This window comes from Polypterus senegalus, chromosome 2 (genome assembly GCF_016835505.1).
Source record: "Polypterus senegalus isolate Bchr_013 chromosome 2, ASM1683550v1, whole genome shotgun sequence".
NCBI classification, from domain to species: Eukaryota; Metazoa; Chordata; class Cladistia; order Polypteriformes; family Polypteridae; genus Polypterus; species Polypterus senegalus.
Window position 1 is genome coordinate 266,737,721 of NC_053155.1, and position 17,563 is coordinate 266,755,283.

The following is a 17,563-nucleotide window of genomic DNA, read 5'->3' on the forward strand; positions in this document are numbered from 1 at the left end:
ATTTTATTTGCTATAGATGTAATGGATATATTTCTTTAGTTGTTTTTCTTTTTTATGAAACCCTTTTCTATTTATATGGTATAGACACAGACACAAACATCATGGGATGCTAAAGGGGAGCAATAACTTCACTACCATTTTCAATAGTCTGCTCTTTAAGAGTTGTTTCTTATAAATAAGCAGACAAGTGAATGTGGCACTGAAGTTATTGCTGTTCTTTAGCATTTATCAGCCTTTGAATATAATTAAGATAGCTATATAGAAACGGGTGAATTAAAAAATAAAATGAATAAAAGAAAACTATAAGTTTAAAGTTTTGGTTAACATACACATATTTTGGAATCTCTTAGAATAAGAGAATAAAAAGGAAAGTTTACTAAACAATGAGATTAAATTAAAGTAAAAATAATGTACTGATTCTGAGATTACCTGGAATAAACACCTAGTCTCAGTGGTCTCCCAGAACTCAGGAAAGATGTGCAGTATGAATGGTGAAATCAGAATGACTAGCTGTCACTGTGCCTGGAGCAAGGAAGAGAGTCAAGTGATCAGGAAGCAAAACATAAGCATGCTGTGCTTGATGGTGCCAAAACTGGAGCTTTTCATAAGTTTCTATACCACATGAATGCATGGGAATAAAATTAGATAATTCTGGCAGCTGCAGCTTTTGCTTGGGCAAAAACTGTTTTCACAGTACATAACACAGTATAATAGGGAATTTGCAATGATTACTTTCACAAGAGAGGCCATGTGCTAATATAAAACATAAAACATGACAAGTGACGTAAGAACATAAGAAGCACTTGTTCTGGTGTGTCCGTTCAGACTAGCATAGTTCATCAGTCTCAAGTCACAAAACATTACAAAATATTGTCAAGATCTAAAGTCCTCCAAGGTACTACTGTCTACTACTCTACATTGTAAATTATTCCATGTATTAGATAATTCTGTGTCTGATTTAAGGTTTTACTGACAGCACATTTTCTCTAGATCAGTTTGTGACTATTCAACTGTTTTATGTGAATACAGTAGCTCATTTTGAATTAGCAGCCTATTTCTGCCCTAATCATTCCCTTCATAATTTTTAATACTTCTATATCTGTTGCTCACTGTTTATCTACATAGAAAATGGTCAACTTGTTCATCCTTGCCTCATAGCTCAAATGTCACAGTCTAGCATCTCCCTGCAGGACTTCAATTAAATTTCTAATAAGTCCACAGAAATGTATTGTACAGCTTAAGGATAACCTCTCTGGGCATGTATTTCACATAATACGCTAAGTACTTTTCAAATCCTTCTTAATTGTTTCTGCTTTGAGTGTACTTTCATGGTTCAAACCTCACCCCTTTGTGAAATTGTATCTAATATTTTTACTTCCTATATGTAAAAAAATACCAGTCCTTAAACTTCAACTAACACATATCTACTGAAGTCTAATTTCCGCCTATATGCATTGTTAAAGATGATTTTGAGAACCCATCTAACTAAGCTTTTTCATTAGATTATTATCTACATCATTTAAATTAGTATAAACCACAACCATGAAAACCTCAATACATATCAAAACTCCCACACAACAGTGACCACTACACACAGTGCCCAAGTAGCAGAAGTTAATCTCAGAACAGAAAAGGCACATCTGCACAAAAAATACGTCTATAAAAACAATGTGGACATCAAGTTACAGCCCCCTTCCAAGTGAGTCTGAACAAGATATACAGTACATAAAACTGCTAATTAGAAATACTGGAGCCAGTTGCACCAGTAATTCTAGCAACAGTTAAAAAAATATAAGATTGTAGAAAGTGGATTTCCAGAAATAAAGGGACAGCTAAGACAAACTTTGCAGCAAATGTGCCCAAAGAGAGTAACCTCCACCTGAAAGAGAAAGAGCAGAAAGATCTAAAGGAGAAGGAAAATTTAAGGAATAAAGGATATTCTAGGGGAGGTCAGAAGAAACAAACTGTCTAAACGGCTCACCAAAACAAAGAAGATCATCAGAAGGGCCTATAACACAATCTTTATGGGAATACTGATGACTCTGATGAATCAAGTCCCATTAAGAGGAATAGACAGTGATAGATCACAATCCCAGACTGACTGAATGGGCAAGGGCTTGGAGGTGGTCTTGCAAAAAAGACCATTAATAGCAAAGTTGGATTTTGTCTTAAAGGGTGGACAATGAGAAAAAAATTTAAAAGAGAAATTTCTTAAGACCTGATAACAAATCGAAGTTGAAGAAAAAAGAAAAAAGAGGCAGATGGAATATAAAATACAGACCTCAGCAATTAAAATGTTCTGAGCCCCAAGCCTTCAAAAATATCACTAAGGGTAATGATGCCATACGTTACCCAGCTCAGGTATGAGATCATTTACAAAGATAATAAGAGTGGTAGCCACAGCACTGATCCATGAGGGATCCCCCTTTTAACACCGCCTAACAAACTTGTTACCTCCTGCGTTTAATCCAGTTTTAGACCCAGCCTCATACTATTACCTTAAATTCCCATGTTTGTTAATTTGATCACTGGATTTTTATGTAGTTCACGATTAAAAAGCTTTTTTACAATGAATATAAATATCATTTGCATCCCCATAATTTAATGCTTTCTTGCTTTGTCATAAAATTCCAGTATATAAATGAAATTTGATCTTCTATCTAAACCCATGTTGACTGTAATAATTGGCAATACTTCTTCATATTAATGTCTCTATGATGCTAGATAAAGCGTCTATTGTTATTAATACTGGCCTGATTGTCTTTTTTATGTAAGGAATGATGTTTGCTAGCCAGTCATTAGAAAAATTCTTTTAGTGTTCAGTGATTTACAAAGAACATAAATTGGAGGTACTGTATGTACAGTATTTCTTCTGGTTACTACAATTTTCCACTCATGTCCTTAACTCTTTCAGGGCTGATGTCGACTTTTGTCAAAATTCAGGAGTAGAGGACGGTAATCAGCGGTAAACTGCAACAAAACTCACCCTTTACGCTTTAGTTCGACTCTCTTTGCTAGAAGGCAAGTTACATAGCTTTGTTGGTTTAACTTCGATTCCCTACGTGTGTGCCAACATCTGGCGAGAGACTGAAGCGAATGTGCAAAGCAAAATACTCCATGGACATTTTACATTATTTCGTTGAATAGGACCCTGACCTGTCGGACTCCAAGTTTGATGCAAGTGATCTGGAGATGAAGATCAAAAACAAAAGTGAGGTACCAGCATTGGCTGATCGGTCCCCAGCTGATCGTGGTGCTAAACGCCTACAGCAGAGGGCCACCACTTATGATGACAAGAGGTACAAACCAGATTGCGTCACAGTGCAACTGCCACCTACCTGCTGTGAGAAAACAGCCAGGCAGCTGGTCCATCGTGTATTCCTGCTGACCATTGAGGTGCCCCACTGCCGCCAGAGATGCCAAACATGCGCCAACAGCAGCCACAGCACATAGCAACAGACTTTTATGTTGACTTATGTGTCAAACCATCGCTATGTGTTATTTTCACAATACTTGAGTTTTTTGGAAAAAATATTCAGCCCTCAAAGAGTTAAATAAATGTCTGTTAAGTTATGTTACAGTTCCAAACTGGCCCTGTGTGGACAGGTACCTCATCCAGGTTTGGCTCCTGCATTGTGCTCAGTGCTTCCAAGAAAGGCTTCAGCACCCCACATTCCCAAACCGGATTAAGCAGGTTTAAGACTGTTATGTTTGTTATGTTCTAGTTACCATACATTGTCAGTATGAACTTTAGCCCTTCTTTTTAGTCCTTGTTCTTGATAGTAGATTAGCGTAAAAAATCCAACATAGGGTTAACTCACGCATACCACCACTACCCTGACACTCACGCAGGGCCAATTTGGAATCAGCAAAAAACCTAACCAGCACGCCTTTTGAGGATATTGGAGAAAAAACAGACCACCCAGAGGAAAACTCATGCAGAGACAGGGAGATCATGTAAACTCAAAAAAGACAACAACCTGGTGTGGGATGCAAAGCTAGAAACATAAATCAGTAGTAAACAAATAACAATCATAATATTATAATGAATTCACATACTTCTTCTTCTGCTTCCATCAGCTCACTTTCCATGAAAGAAACAATATGTGAAAATCCAGGTCTTTTCCTTGCTTCAAGTGCCCAACAAGATTTCATCATAGTGTAGCTAAAATATAAACAGCAAATGGCATTGAAAACTGAAATTAACAATCAATATAAAAAAATAAAATCATATAAATAGTCATTTCTGACCATGTAGATTGTGCAGACTTAAGCATGTCTATTATAAATCAATGTAATCACCACATGTGTCAGAGAAGTGCAGCAAGTTAAGAACTTTACTTTAGCATGCCATACAGTATGTTTGAATGAAGCTAAAAACATTTCTCTAGACTTAGCTTCCTGAACAAACTAAATTATTCTTCAGTCGTTATGAAAACGTAACATTTATATTATTTGTGTATTTTTTGTGCCAATTGCTGTTATTAATGTGTAGCCTTACAAAGAGAATGTCAAAGAGTGCAGTACAGTATTTTTGTTATTTCAGTTTTATTTAATAGCCTAATTTAACATAAAAAAACTCTTAAATGAAAGGTTATATGGATAGTTATCAGAGAGCTTTATGCATCCCTCGGTAGCAGAATGTTTAACGAATAATTATACAAAATAATTTATTGTTATAGCTGTATCAAGATGCTTTATAAAATGTCATTTCTCATCTTTTGCTTGGTGCCATTTATAAATTAGGCAAAATTTTATGAATTTCAACTTAATTCTTCAAAAGGATGACTAAAATATCCAATATCCAAAAACAATGTAAGCAGTCTTTCCTGGTGTTGTTTTAATAGCTTAATTAATGAACTTGTCTCCTCGACTTTTGAGAAATGACACACAAGTGCTGCTTGGGCAGTTGTAACCTGCGGCCATGTGCTATCTAATTTCAAGCATCATTGGAGAGTTTCACCTGGACTATCTATCTATCTATCTATCTATCTATCTATCTATCTATCTATCTATCATATAGTGTATTCTATCTATCTATCTATCTATCTATCTATCTATCTATCTATCTATCTATCTATCTATCTATCTATCATTTCCAAAGCTTGCACATTTTTTTCTTTTAATTCTTGCATCTGTGTTTATCATCAAGTTATATAAATAATCCAAAGATTAAACTTTTTTTTTTCTTTTATGCTCCTTGGTTTTCAGATGTCTTCTCTTGCAGTTGTCAACATAAAATGTCTTCTCAGGGCAAAGGTAAACACAATACAAATATTTTCAGTTTCAATAAAAAAGGCTAGAAGCATACATTGTTCTGAACATTTCTCTAACACCAAATATAATCAGCAGCTTTTAATTATCAGTCATTTAAAAATACTGTATACTTGTAAGACCCACTTACATTCTTTCAGTAGCATAAAAGGGCTGGTCCATTTTGAATCCATTTTGTATAAGCTTATAGAAATTTTGATCTACTTGAATTCCAGGATAGGGATTGACACCTGTATGGAATTGTTATAAAAATGTTAAAAACTCCATCACAAATTGATTGCTAATTTTCAATGTAGATACATTGTTTTACTCAATGCAGTGCTTACAGTTATCAGATGTCGTTAGAATAGTTTTCACATTCCACAATATCATTTGAGCAAGCATTTTTTAGTTGTGAAATACTTTGTTAAACCCCAAGAGGAAACTGTATTTTCACATGACATTTGGAGGTCAGAGTGCAGGGTCAGCCATTGTGCAGCACCCCTGGAGAAATGTTTAGGTTAATTGCTTTGCTCAAGGGCCCAACAGAGTAGGATCCATTCTGGCAGTAATGAGATTTGAACCAGGAATCTTACAGATACCATAAATCTTTCACTACGGAGCTACCACTTCATCTTTTTGTTAGTTTTCAAAAAAGCTATAAACGCAATAATGATTTAATTGCATTCCAAAGCATAACAATAGAGGGTATTCTGCTTATATAATATAGTGCACCCCCTTCTGATGAGTCTGGAGACTTTCATGGACTGGTTTGGCCTTGAGATCAAGGCAAAAAATTTATAAATAAGGGGTGAGAGCGTGTGTGTGTTTTTCCTGGAATATTATTTTAGATTACGTTTTAAGTTATAAATGTATTCATTTTTTTTTTAGTGAAGAAAAATACTAAGTGGAGGGTATTGTCTGATCTGGCAGAAGAAGAGCACAAGCAAGCCGTCTCATTGCATGTTACAGTAACCATAAGAATTAGTTTCTAAATAAGAAACTAACCGGTTGAAAAAAAACTACTGGAACTAGTAGCCATAATTCTATTACAAGGCAAGCATTACATTTTTTATTGCTCATTAATTGTCTGTAAATTTTAGCAAGAAAAAATAAGTTATTTTCTTGCTGTTAAACAGACTAATAACTGTTTCATGTTGTTCTATGTATTATTTAAAAGATAACTTTAACTGAAGTAACTTTCAGAAGTTAGGTTACATATTAGGTCTAGATCTGCTAATAAAATATTGTTCATTTTAAAAATATTTATATTTAACATATTTGAATCTTGTTTAAAACTAGTTTCAGAGTATTAACAAAAATTAATCAAGCTAGTCCTATTACTTTTATGATAAATCAATTTATAAACTCACCATCAGAAAAACATGATGCCTTAAAAATTCAATGACTGAGTATAAACCAAGTGGTGATAAATTTGTTAAAAATCAGAAAATCATTTGTGATCATATATAATTTCTAGATGCTGTATCTGTATTTTTACATAACTTAAAGAAACATATTAATCTTAGATGAGAGCCACACCAGAAAGGACCTTTTAATCTTAGATAATAACCACAAGCTCTTACTCTTATAGCAAGCACTCTACACTATACAGAGATAAGTCGGGAAGGTTATTAAACAAGCAAAATGTACCAAGAGAGAATATTTCCCACAGCAGTATGCCGTATGACCAGACATCACTCTGAAATGTGTACACGCCCTCAAACAAGCTTTCTGGGGGCATCCACTTCACAGGTAGCCGGGCCTACAAAAAAAACAATGATCGATTTCCTCTCAGAGACAGCTTTTCATTAAACTTATGCTTTAATAGTAAGTAAAGGAAACTCAAGTGTGAATTGTTCATATATTCATGTTAATACATTCTTGTTTATCATGGCAACAGAGAGAGAGGTGACCATGCAGGTTGAACATGCAATTAATAATTTCAATGTACACTGTACAACTGACAACACAATGACTAATTACTACTGCAATTACCTGTTTGTAAAATAAATAAGCTCATTCACTAGGCTATCTGTGTCTACACTATGCATTAAGCATCTGTGCTGTGTGGATTTGTGTTGTTAATCTCAGTATGTGGATTCTGATGCTGCAAAACTTTCACTCTAAATGCAATGCTGATAAATGTCATTACAGTGGAAACTCGGGTCACGACCGTAATTCGTTCCAAAACTCTGGTCATAACCCAATTTGGTTGTGTCCCGAAGTAATTTCCCCCATAGGATTGTATGTAAATACAATTAATCCGTTCCAGACCATACAAACTGTATGTAAATATATTTTTTTAAAAATTTTTAAGCACAAATATAGTTAATTATACCATAGAATGCACAGTGTAATAGTAAACTAAAATAAAAACGCTATAGCACTACAAACCGCTCGCTAAAAACACTTTTTTTAATGAGTTTTAAGCACAGGGAAAAAATGAACATTTGAAAAATCTGTACTTTAATAAACAACCAAGAAAATTAACATTGCAACAATGCACTCTACGAACCGTTCGCTGTAAAGAGAAGTGAAGTGGAGGTTAAAATCCAATAGAAAAAAGTCTTCATTAAATACAACGAGGTTAAAATAATGCTCAAATCAGTCTCTTTAAAAACAAGCCCGGTGCATTCTTTAACTGCCTTTTTGGCCTTATGCGGTCAGCCCACTCTCTCTCTCTCTCTCTCTCTCTCTCTCTCTCTCTGTGTGTGTGTCTTTCTCTCTCTCTCTCTCTCTTTCTCTCTCTCGCTCACTGCACAGGGAATGCACAGGGAGAGACTGAACACGTGCGGAAATCATCGGCATGCACAAAGCGAAAGGGAAACTGGCTTGTTCATATACCAAGTGTCTGGTCGTGAACAGACGCAAAAGTTTGGCAGACTTTTTTGGTCGTAACCCGATTTGTATGTGTTCAGAGATGTTTGTGAACCGAGGTTCCACTGTAAAGTATTTGCATACACCACTGTAACTAAAATTTTTATGGTTGCTATACAATCTAATCTTAAAAATGTATATAATCATAATATTAAATAATAAAGTGTGATGTAAGTTATACTTTCAGTTAAAATAATTAGTGTGGAGCTTCTATGTTCTCCTCATTTCTGTGTGGGTCTCCAGGTTCCCTCCTATAATCCGACAGCCATGCTAGTTTGATTAAATGTCTCTAAGTTAAATTTGTTTGAATGACTATGGGCATCCATTTTAGTGTGCCCTGCAACAGACTGGTACCCAATCCAGGTCACGGCTGATTCTTTAATTGTGCTTATGCTCACCCCATTACTGTACCCACTTTATACAATTCAGGGTCTTGGGATCCAAAGTATATCCTGGCATCCCTGAGCACAAGGCAGTGTCTAGAGCTGAACATTGATGAATATGCACATGGAGCACAATTAGAGTTGTCAGTCAGTCACTACTTGGCTCCTCACTTTAATTTTTAATTCCAAAAAAAAAAACTGATAATCAGTGGGGGGTTTTTTGTACAATAATCAGAATTTTGCCCTACGCATAGCTTTATTCAATATATTGCAACATTGGTTGTGACATACATAATATTACGTCTGACTCTGCTATAAGTAAGTTGCCATTTCGTACTTATACTGGCAGGAAAGCCATGACTGCAAATGTTTGTAGTTTTTTGTTGGTGGGTTGTGAGATTGCATTGTGTACAAATGCAAAAACCTCCCACACCAATAGATGGCAGCACAGAGACATATTGCTGTTACACATTGGCCTCTGCTACATACTATGGTAGCCAGACATCTACCAGATTGGGGTTCAGAACTGCAGGACACATGGAGAGGACAGCCCCAAGAATTCTGGTGTGCATTCTTGACACTGGAATTGGTCAGGAATGTCAACCAAAAAATGGTTACTGGATGGGGCTTAAAAGCTCCTACTGAGCAGTATGCTAACAAGGATGGCAGAGTGAAACAAGGGAGTGGGATAGGAAGGAGTGTGCTTTGAAATTTTTGTATGAAAATAGACCATCCATTCTACTGGTCAGTCATGGGCTTGCTATTGTAATACAAGGTCCATTGGATTTTTTTTTTGTTTGTTTTTCTTTTTTATTTTAGTGTTTCACCTACACTTGTTTATTTTTGTTAATTAATTAATATTTTTCATTTCTCTTACGCTTCTTTTGTGTTATTTAGAGATTGGTACTGCCTTGTTTGGCAGAGAAAACATCTTTTTTGAGTTCTTGTAACTGTACATCAGTCTTCTGCAGCAACTTTAAAAACTATTCACCAACTTCTGCTTAGGTCTACAGGATTTTGAACTTTCTGATGTTAGTGAACTTTTTTGCATGTACTACCTGCTTTAAGATCACCCCACAGCACGTAGATCTAAGCTTTGACATGGACATTTCATACTCCTCTATTTCATTTTAAGCCATTCTTTTCTGGATTTGCTTTAGTGTTTGGGCCATTGTTTTGTTTCAAGGTCTACTTGTCTACACATTCACCTCAAGTACTGTCTATTGCAATGTTTAATTCACAGCTGACTCTGCAATGGATAACTTGCTAGACCCTGAATTAGAAAGCCAGCTCAAAATTCCTATGCTCCACAATCTGTGCTTTACAGTTGGCATGGGGTTCTTTTATTCAAAGGCATCTAGCATTGTGGTCAAACAGCTCTCCCTTTGCCTCATCTGGCCAGAGCACATTGTTCCACTAGTTCTATTGTTCTCCAGGTATTGTCTGGTAAACTTCAGTTGGGCACCGATTCATCTTCATTGGAAGCAGAGACTTCTTCTTTATTGAGCTTGCATGTAGGGCAAAGTTGTGACTCGTGCACTTTGACATTGTCTATACTTGTAAATGTCTGGATGTTTTCTTGGAGTTCTTGGAGACTTCTTCAAGCATTTTTCAGCCTGTGCTTTGGCTGAATTTGGTGGCATAATCGGCACCTGGATTACCAGTATTTTGAATATTATTTGTTTGTAGATTATACTTTTTGACAGTGGAGTGATGAACTACAAATTGCCTTGAATGGTTTTGAAATAGAGGAATGAATAAACAGGACACTGATATTTTATGTGCAGACGTCTGGTTTATGATATTAATTGGGGAAGAGGATGGGGTTTGGAGTGAGCCACCTAGAAGAGGACATCACAAGGCAAATAATTAAAAAGTAGCAGACACCTCTCCTGTTGACTGTGAGTGTTATGGTACAAATGGGGGAACATGGAAACCAGATACAGCCACTGGACACCAAACTAAACACAGAACTATTTATTATTGTAACATATCGTGTTGGCACTTACATTGCCTTTCACAACATAGTTGGAATCATTCATGATGTCACGTGCCAGTCCAAAATCAGCAATTTTTGCAGTCTTTCCATGGGTGACCAAAACATTCCTTGCAGCCAGGTCCCTGTGGATACACTGCAAAGCAAGAAAAAAATTATATTAATATTTTAATGTTTTTTTAAACTTGGGGTTATGTTGTGCATAATTATTTTTCAAATTTTTTTCTATATTTTCACACGGTATGCATTATTGTCATAAAACAGATGCTCCTACTTTTTTTTATTTGACCTTTCCCAATGAAGTACATTTATGCATTACAATGGCATATATAGTATGGTACAGAAAAATTACTTATAATGACAAGTGAATTTAGGGTCTGCCATTTTTATTTGTTTGGTGCTATTGTAAAACTTTAAAAAATACATAAATAAGTCAGTTTATAAGGCAGACCTCTCAGACGCAGTAATGATGCCTCTGAGGCTAAGGGTCTGTCCTGGTATCCAGAAGGTTGGCAGTTCAGCTCCCCATTACAACCAAAAGAGACCGTAGTCTGCTGGGCCCATGAGCAAGACCCTTACCTGCAATTGCTCGAGGGGTGCTGTACAATGGCTGACCCCAAGGGGTATGCAAAAACAAACAAATTCCTAATAAATGAAATTGTGGGGCGGCACGGTGGCGCAGTGGTAGTGCTGCTGCCTCGCAGTTAGGAGACCCGGGTTCGCTTCCCGGGTCCTCCCTGCATGGAGTTTGCATGTTCTCCCCGTGTCTGCGTGGGTTTCCTCCGGGTGCTCCGGTTTCCTCCCACAATCCAAAGACATGCGGGTTAGGTGGATTGGCAATTCTAAATTGGCCCTAGTGTGTGCTTGGTGTTTGTGTGTGTCCTGCGGTGGGTTGGCACCCTGCCCAGGATTGGTTCCTGCCTTGTGCCCTGTGTTGGCTGGGATTGGCTCCAGCAGACCCCCGTGACCCTGTGTTCGGATTCAGCGGGTTAGAAAATGGATGGATGGATGAAATTGTATAAAGCGAAATAAAGATTAAAAAAAAGAAGTCACTCTTATCAGACATTATCTCTTAATTTTCTCTGTCTGCATCATTTGCTACACTTTGCCTATCACTCCTGGTTCTCTCCAATTACATGTACTAAAATTTGCATTTTCTATCTTTGCAGTTTTCTGTTTTCACGTAAATACAACCCTTCTCTTCTTTTTGAAGGGTCATAGTATAAAAGCATTCATTTCCTAATTCAGCATTCCTTCATTTGTCTCTTTGTCACCAAGAGGGGTGCCAGTATATTTTTGTTTATTAATAAAGTCAATTACTGAAAAAATTATAATTATCTTTATATATAATACGCCACCGTGGCTGTTTGTTTGTCTGTCCAGAATTTTAAATCACCTGTAACTCGCAAACCGTTTCAACTATTGACCTGAAATTTGGAACACATATACTACGTGACGTATAGTATCCGCTTTCGTGGTGATGATTGAACTCCAAGGTTATTCCGCTTTTTATTTTATTTTATTCTACAATCAACTCTCTGCAGCAGCCAGCAGGGCGGCCGTGCGGCACATGCATACGGGCGCCGTTCTCATCCCTTCATTGTCACTTCCCCTACATCTTTTTTATCTTAAATCATTCTTGAAGGTAGATCGAAGACTTAAGTGCCAGCTTAAGTAAAAAAAATTTTAAAACTTACTAATTGTAACAAAAACGTACTAACTGCAACAAAAATACTGCCTTAATTGGTTTTAATGCGAAGAGATGCCGACGAAAGAAGGGAAGAAGGAGACCGCTAGGGTGGAGAAAAGAAGAGCTGCCCAGGAAGCAGCAAGCACATCAACCTCTGAGCAAACGAATGCTAAACGTACAGAGAAAGAGGAAGAAAACTAGGAATGCTCAAGTCGAGTGAATTCGCTCCGCGTTATCGTGCAGTGTGCCATTACTGGTATCATTATAAATAGCAAATCATAGTCAGCATTTTTGCAATATTCAGTTTGTATAACAAAGAGAAATTAGAGTAACTCATACTGCCCAAGAATGACCCAGAGATAAGTGTGAGCTAAAACTGGATGGTGATCTGATATGAAGATGAGCTTATGCCAGTAAGGTGAGAGACCAGTGACTGAGAAATAAAATATAATTGATTCATTATTTAGATTTATGACACAAGCAATGAAGCAGTCTAAATGAATCTGTCAAGCCTGGATCTGTGATAAACACAGGGTGGGATGGGTTCTTTGAGATGGGTTGAAGACATGTCAGGTAGAGGAGAGATACATACATATGTATCCGTTCTAACAATCCCATAGCCCTCCAATTTTAAAATTTGCCGTAAAGGGAGGAGAAAGGACACTTTGTAAAATGTTGGGGATCACAACTAATATATTGGAGCACAAGTGTGCTTAGGAGACAACTCCAAGGCTCATGTAAATGTATTTACACTCCCACCCAGGTGTTGGCTCTGTTGCCTAATGCTTTTTCTCATCCTCTCTGTCTCTAGAACTAGTGATTGACAGATTGTAACACCAATGACATCATTTCCAACTCCCAAACACCTTTTAATCTGCCAAATTATATAGGTTTCACCACAGTTCCCCAAATCAGAATCTGTACATATACTGAAATCTCCCAAATTCATCACATCCACTGCCCAGAGCTTTTGCCTGAATATTATCAAGTAAAAGTATTGCCACTCCACATTGTCAAGAGCCAGCCACCAATGAAAAAGCAACAGAAGAGTGACAGCCATTCTTCCTAAGAATGTCCACAGCTAATATTTTTGTTTCACTGGAAAAGATCCAAGGGCACTTTTCCTCTCAACATTCAAATCTAGAGTACTGTCTTGCAGTGAGATGGGACGGTGTGGGTCCAGCTCCATGCTCCCACTTCTCTTCTGGGAGCCTCTGGACTCCGGACAAATCACTCTTGATTAGCCTTTCCATCAGCTCAAACCAGTCTGGCCATTCCCCTCTGACCTCTCTGAACAATAAGGCATTTCAGTCTGCAGAAGACTCTAGGACAGTGAAAGGCAACCTTTTTCAAGTTGCGGCGCACTAAGTCCAAAAATTTTCTTTCGCGGCGCACCTGAGGGACTGCCCATAAATAAAGTCGTGACGACACAATCTATGGACAATCGCCAATAAAAACAGTTAATTTTACAAGTTTGAAAGACATTTTATTAATAAAGGAATCAAAGGATAAATCTTAAATTTAATTAATGTGAATGTTCAGATTGTTTTTCAGCACATATGAGATTGATGCGAGGATCAATTTTCGAAAGACAGACGCGCATTTCTTTGTCGATCATTTGAAATCTCTCGCGTTTCTTAGACTTAATTTCCGTAAGTGTTCAGTTATCTGTTTTTCCAACATAAAATATATTTTTTAAATATTATCTTTTTAATCAACCAAAAGTTCAAAAACACTAGGAATTTTAAATATTTTACAAAAGTTTTTGCGGCGCCCCTAGAAAATTCCGCGGCACACCGGTTGCCCGATAATGCTCTAGGAGATCAGGATTTACAGAAATACTCAAAGCAGCCTGTCTGGCACCAATAATTGAAATGACTAAAATCACATTTTTTGTCCCATTTTGGTATATGATTTTAACATTAACTGAAACTTGTCATCTGTATCTGAGTGATGTTATGTATTTCACTGCTGAAACATGATTGGCTGATTAGATAATTGCATGGATAAGCAGGTGTACAGATGTTCCTAATAATTTGTTCAGTGAGTGTACATCTGTTGATAAGAGGCCGAGCTGGAATGCTACTTTCAAAAGGGCCTTTATGAACTGCTCCATAACAGAGATGTTCTACTTAAAAATATATAGGTCAATTTTTAATTATTATATTGACTTGCCTCACTGCAGAAAAAACGTTTTACAGTAAGTCTATGGTTTTGTGTGACTGTAAAAAAAAGCTGCCTCCAGGGGTTGGCACAAATGACAATGTAATGCTATGTGGTGCTCAGCAAGATAAACAAGAAAATAGAAATAATAAAGTATCCAACAAAATAAAAACGAACAAGTAAGAAAACATATGTATGGCCTTAACATTGTGGTGTGTTCAGAGACTTGGTTAGCGGTCTTTGAAGGTTGGAGCCTTTTTACATTTTTGTAGTCACTTTATGAAAGAGATTGTTATGACAATGTTGTTACATATTTTTCTAAAGATTAACCATAATTAAAGATAACAGTGATAATAGATTGTACATATTCTAGTAGTGTAGTGTGAATAAATTAGGATGTCACCATTTTACAACATAATGTGGCTGAAATTGCTTTCAAAAGCAGCAGATTCCAAGTCAAGTGATGACAAGATTCATTTGCTATTATGACTTGTTGTTGGATGTGGAGGGCTTGTGGCTAATTGTTAGTTCAAATTGCTGAAAACATAAACATGTTCCACAGAAGTGCTTGATGAAGATTTAAACGCTATGCTGAAGTCTCAAGCTAAAACTGTTAGCTGCATTTGAACTTCATAGATTGCAGATCTTTGAGGTACTTTGCTGATGCATTACAGTGTCAAGGAGATATTGAATTGTTAAGATCTTTAGTTGATGTATCCATAAGCTTGTTTTTAGTGTAGCGGAAATGTTGAATACAAGTTTAGTGACTGAAGCATAAAGTACGGTGGCCCAGAAACCAAATAAAAAAAAAAAAAGAAAACAAAGACAAAAAGGATTTCATTTCTACACAAGTTAAGCTGCTTTTATTTTTTACATTTACTGCCATGAGGACAATATCACTTACCCACTTCAATTTCAAGGTGCAGGGGAAGTGAGGTGTTGGGACTGAGTTTTAAGCAAGATGCTGTGCAGCCACAGAGACAAGAATGGGATGGGGTAAAGGCAGAAGCCAGACTATTAGCATATAACAAGACCTATGTCTGTGTTCTGGCACAGTAAGGGGCTTTATTTACCTTGTAGATGAATAAACATTATCCTTACTACAATATGGAGTAAATAAGGACATCATTACTGGTGAATTGAATAAATCAATCAATCGCATCTATTGTAGTACCTTTCTTGTATGGTAATACTCAGTTTTACACTCCTGCCTATATCTGATCCCTCCCTATTCTGTGTCCTGCAGCGGAGTTAAGTTGGTTCAGAATGGGCAACGGCAGGTGTTTCACTATTTTGAAGTCAGGAGCAACTGTCGAATGAGTAAACAACAACAAATTGAAAAATATAAAAGTTGGAGTAACTGCTCTCAAGATAAAACTGAAACAGTAAACTAATCCATAGTTGAATTCACAATAAAGGGTTCACTCTTTTAAGATTAATGAATTCACAAATTTACCAATGCTTTTCAATAGAAGATTTTGAAATTTCAAAAATGTGTGCAGTGCACTGCTTGAGATATCTCAACAAAAATGTAACACTCCAGTCTAATTTCCTTCTGTTGATTTCAACAGAAATCGGTACAATGGGAGCGGAGTTGTTTCATATAGACGTACAGACAGACATGGCTTTTGCCATAGGTGGTTTTGGCATTATATACATATGCACCTAACAAACAAAAAACTGGCCACTACTTTATACACCTTGACTGTGTAGGTCTTTGGTTTCCCTACTTTGTAACTTCTCATTTCATGTCATGCACAACCTCTCTGTCTCTCTGACTCAAAGAATCTTGCACTTAATTTAGGAAAACCACTTGAGTCCATTTTTAATCCAAAATACTTATTCATTTTCTATCAGCATCTATGAGCAAATTCAAAACTTTTTTTTCTTACATTTTTTGATGTCAGAAATTCCATCCCTTTAGCAACCTGATGGGAAAAGCTCAATAGATCTTCAAATGTAAGCACCTGTAATTCTCTTTCTTGATATATTTGGACATTCTTATAATCGCATCCATCTACAAACAACAAAACAAAACCCATAATTATATACTCATTTTAGCCATTTCAAGTGTATTAGAAAAGGCTAAAAAATTATTTCCAAGTTTTCTATTGGTTTTTCATGATATTGCACAAGTTAATACAAACAAAATGATGTCAGCAACAAAATGACAGAACAAAATAAAGCAAGCCTTACGAAATGTTTTACAGTCTTCAAAGTTTGAAGTATTCAGAAGTGTTTCTCTTTCTCCTTCTAAAGTCTTAACCATGTTTATAGGGTGCATCGGAATATATGAGCCATCATGCTGAAAGTTTCCGTTGCTAAAAGAACAACATAAAACAATAGTCTGAATTCTATGTTTCTTTTGAATTGTAGAACAATAATAATCAATTTTTTGAAATTCATCAATTGTTTCTTTTCTGAAACCTGCTTATTTCAATAAAGGGACTTATGAAGCAGACTCTGATATGTCAGCATTAGCACAAGAACATACCTAATCCTGGTTCTGATGTTCATTAATCACAGGGCACACTTACTAACCTTCACAAACTCAGCTATTGGGTCTACTGTAATAAATTGGTGTGTCCTCAATGGACAAATAAAGTAAAGATAATAAGAACCAAAAGAACGTTTACAGGTTTGTTCAAAAGAATAGTGGAATGAACAGGCCAAAGTTGCTTAATTAAAAGTAAAACAAACTCCAATAACAAAACAAAACTAAAACAAAACTCAAAGTTGAGAAGTTCAAAAGCAGAAGGACCTAATGGTTAACAAGTACCCTGACATGAAGTAATACTTCATATTAATAGTAAATGTTCAATTTCCTGTCTATATTTGAAATCAAAATCATACACACTATGTACTGTGTGCTGCCATCATGTCAAACATCATGTTCAGATATTGTCACATGACACAACCAGCTGCCATATCCCAAACAGAATGGCTGTGACCACCAAAAGACTGAACAAAATGGCGGCATCCATGAAAATAATTCAAAACCAAAACATTATTGCAATGTCATAAACAAAATAGCTTTAATTATAAATAAAAAATATAATGAATCACAACTTTAATAAGTATGACTCCCAAATGCCAGAGAGTGCTCATGACAGTAACTTAAGAGTCTTATCCTGTATGTCTCTGGAAGGAAAGAGGATATCAAATTCCACACACACTTTGCTAGCCACTTTCTTTCTA

At 36.3% G+C, this 17,563-nt stretch overlaps 1 protein-coding gene across 1 annotated transcript in view; it reads right to left on the reverse strand.

Annotated features, from left to right (window-relative positions):
• Positions 1 to 17,563, reverse strand: part of flt3 (fms related receptor tyrosine kinase 3) — a 127,758-nt gene that overhangs the window by 8,131 nt on the left and 102,064 nt on the right. The window contains exons 18-23 of the mRNA XM_039745500.1: positions 16,562 to 16,686; positions 16,258 to 16,382; positions 10,526 to 10,648; positions 6,907 to 7,018; positions 5,405 to 5,504; positions 4,060 to 4,165 (exon numbers count right to left, since the gene is read on the reverse strand). Of these exons, the coding sequence (XP_039601434.1) occupies positions 4,060 to 4,165; positions 5,405 to 5,504; positions 6,907 to 7,018; positions 10,526 to 10,648; positions 16,258 to 16,382; positions 16,562 to 16,686 (691 nt within the window). The remainder of the gene's footprint in view (positions 1 to 4,059; positions 4,166 to 5,404; positions 5,505 to 6,906; positions 7,019 to 10,525; positions 10,649 to 16,257; positions 16,383 to 16,561; positions 16,687 to 17,563) is intronic.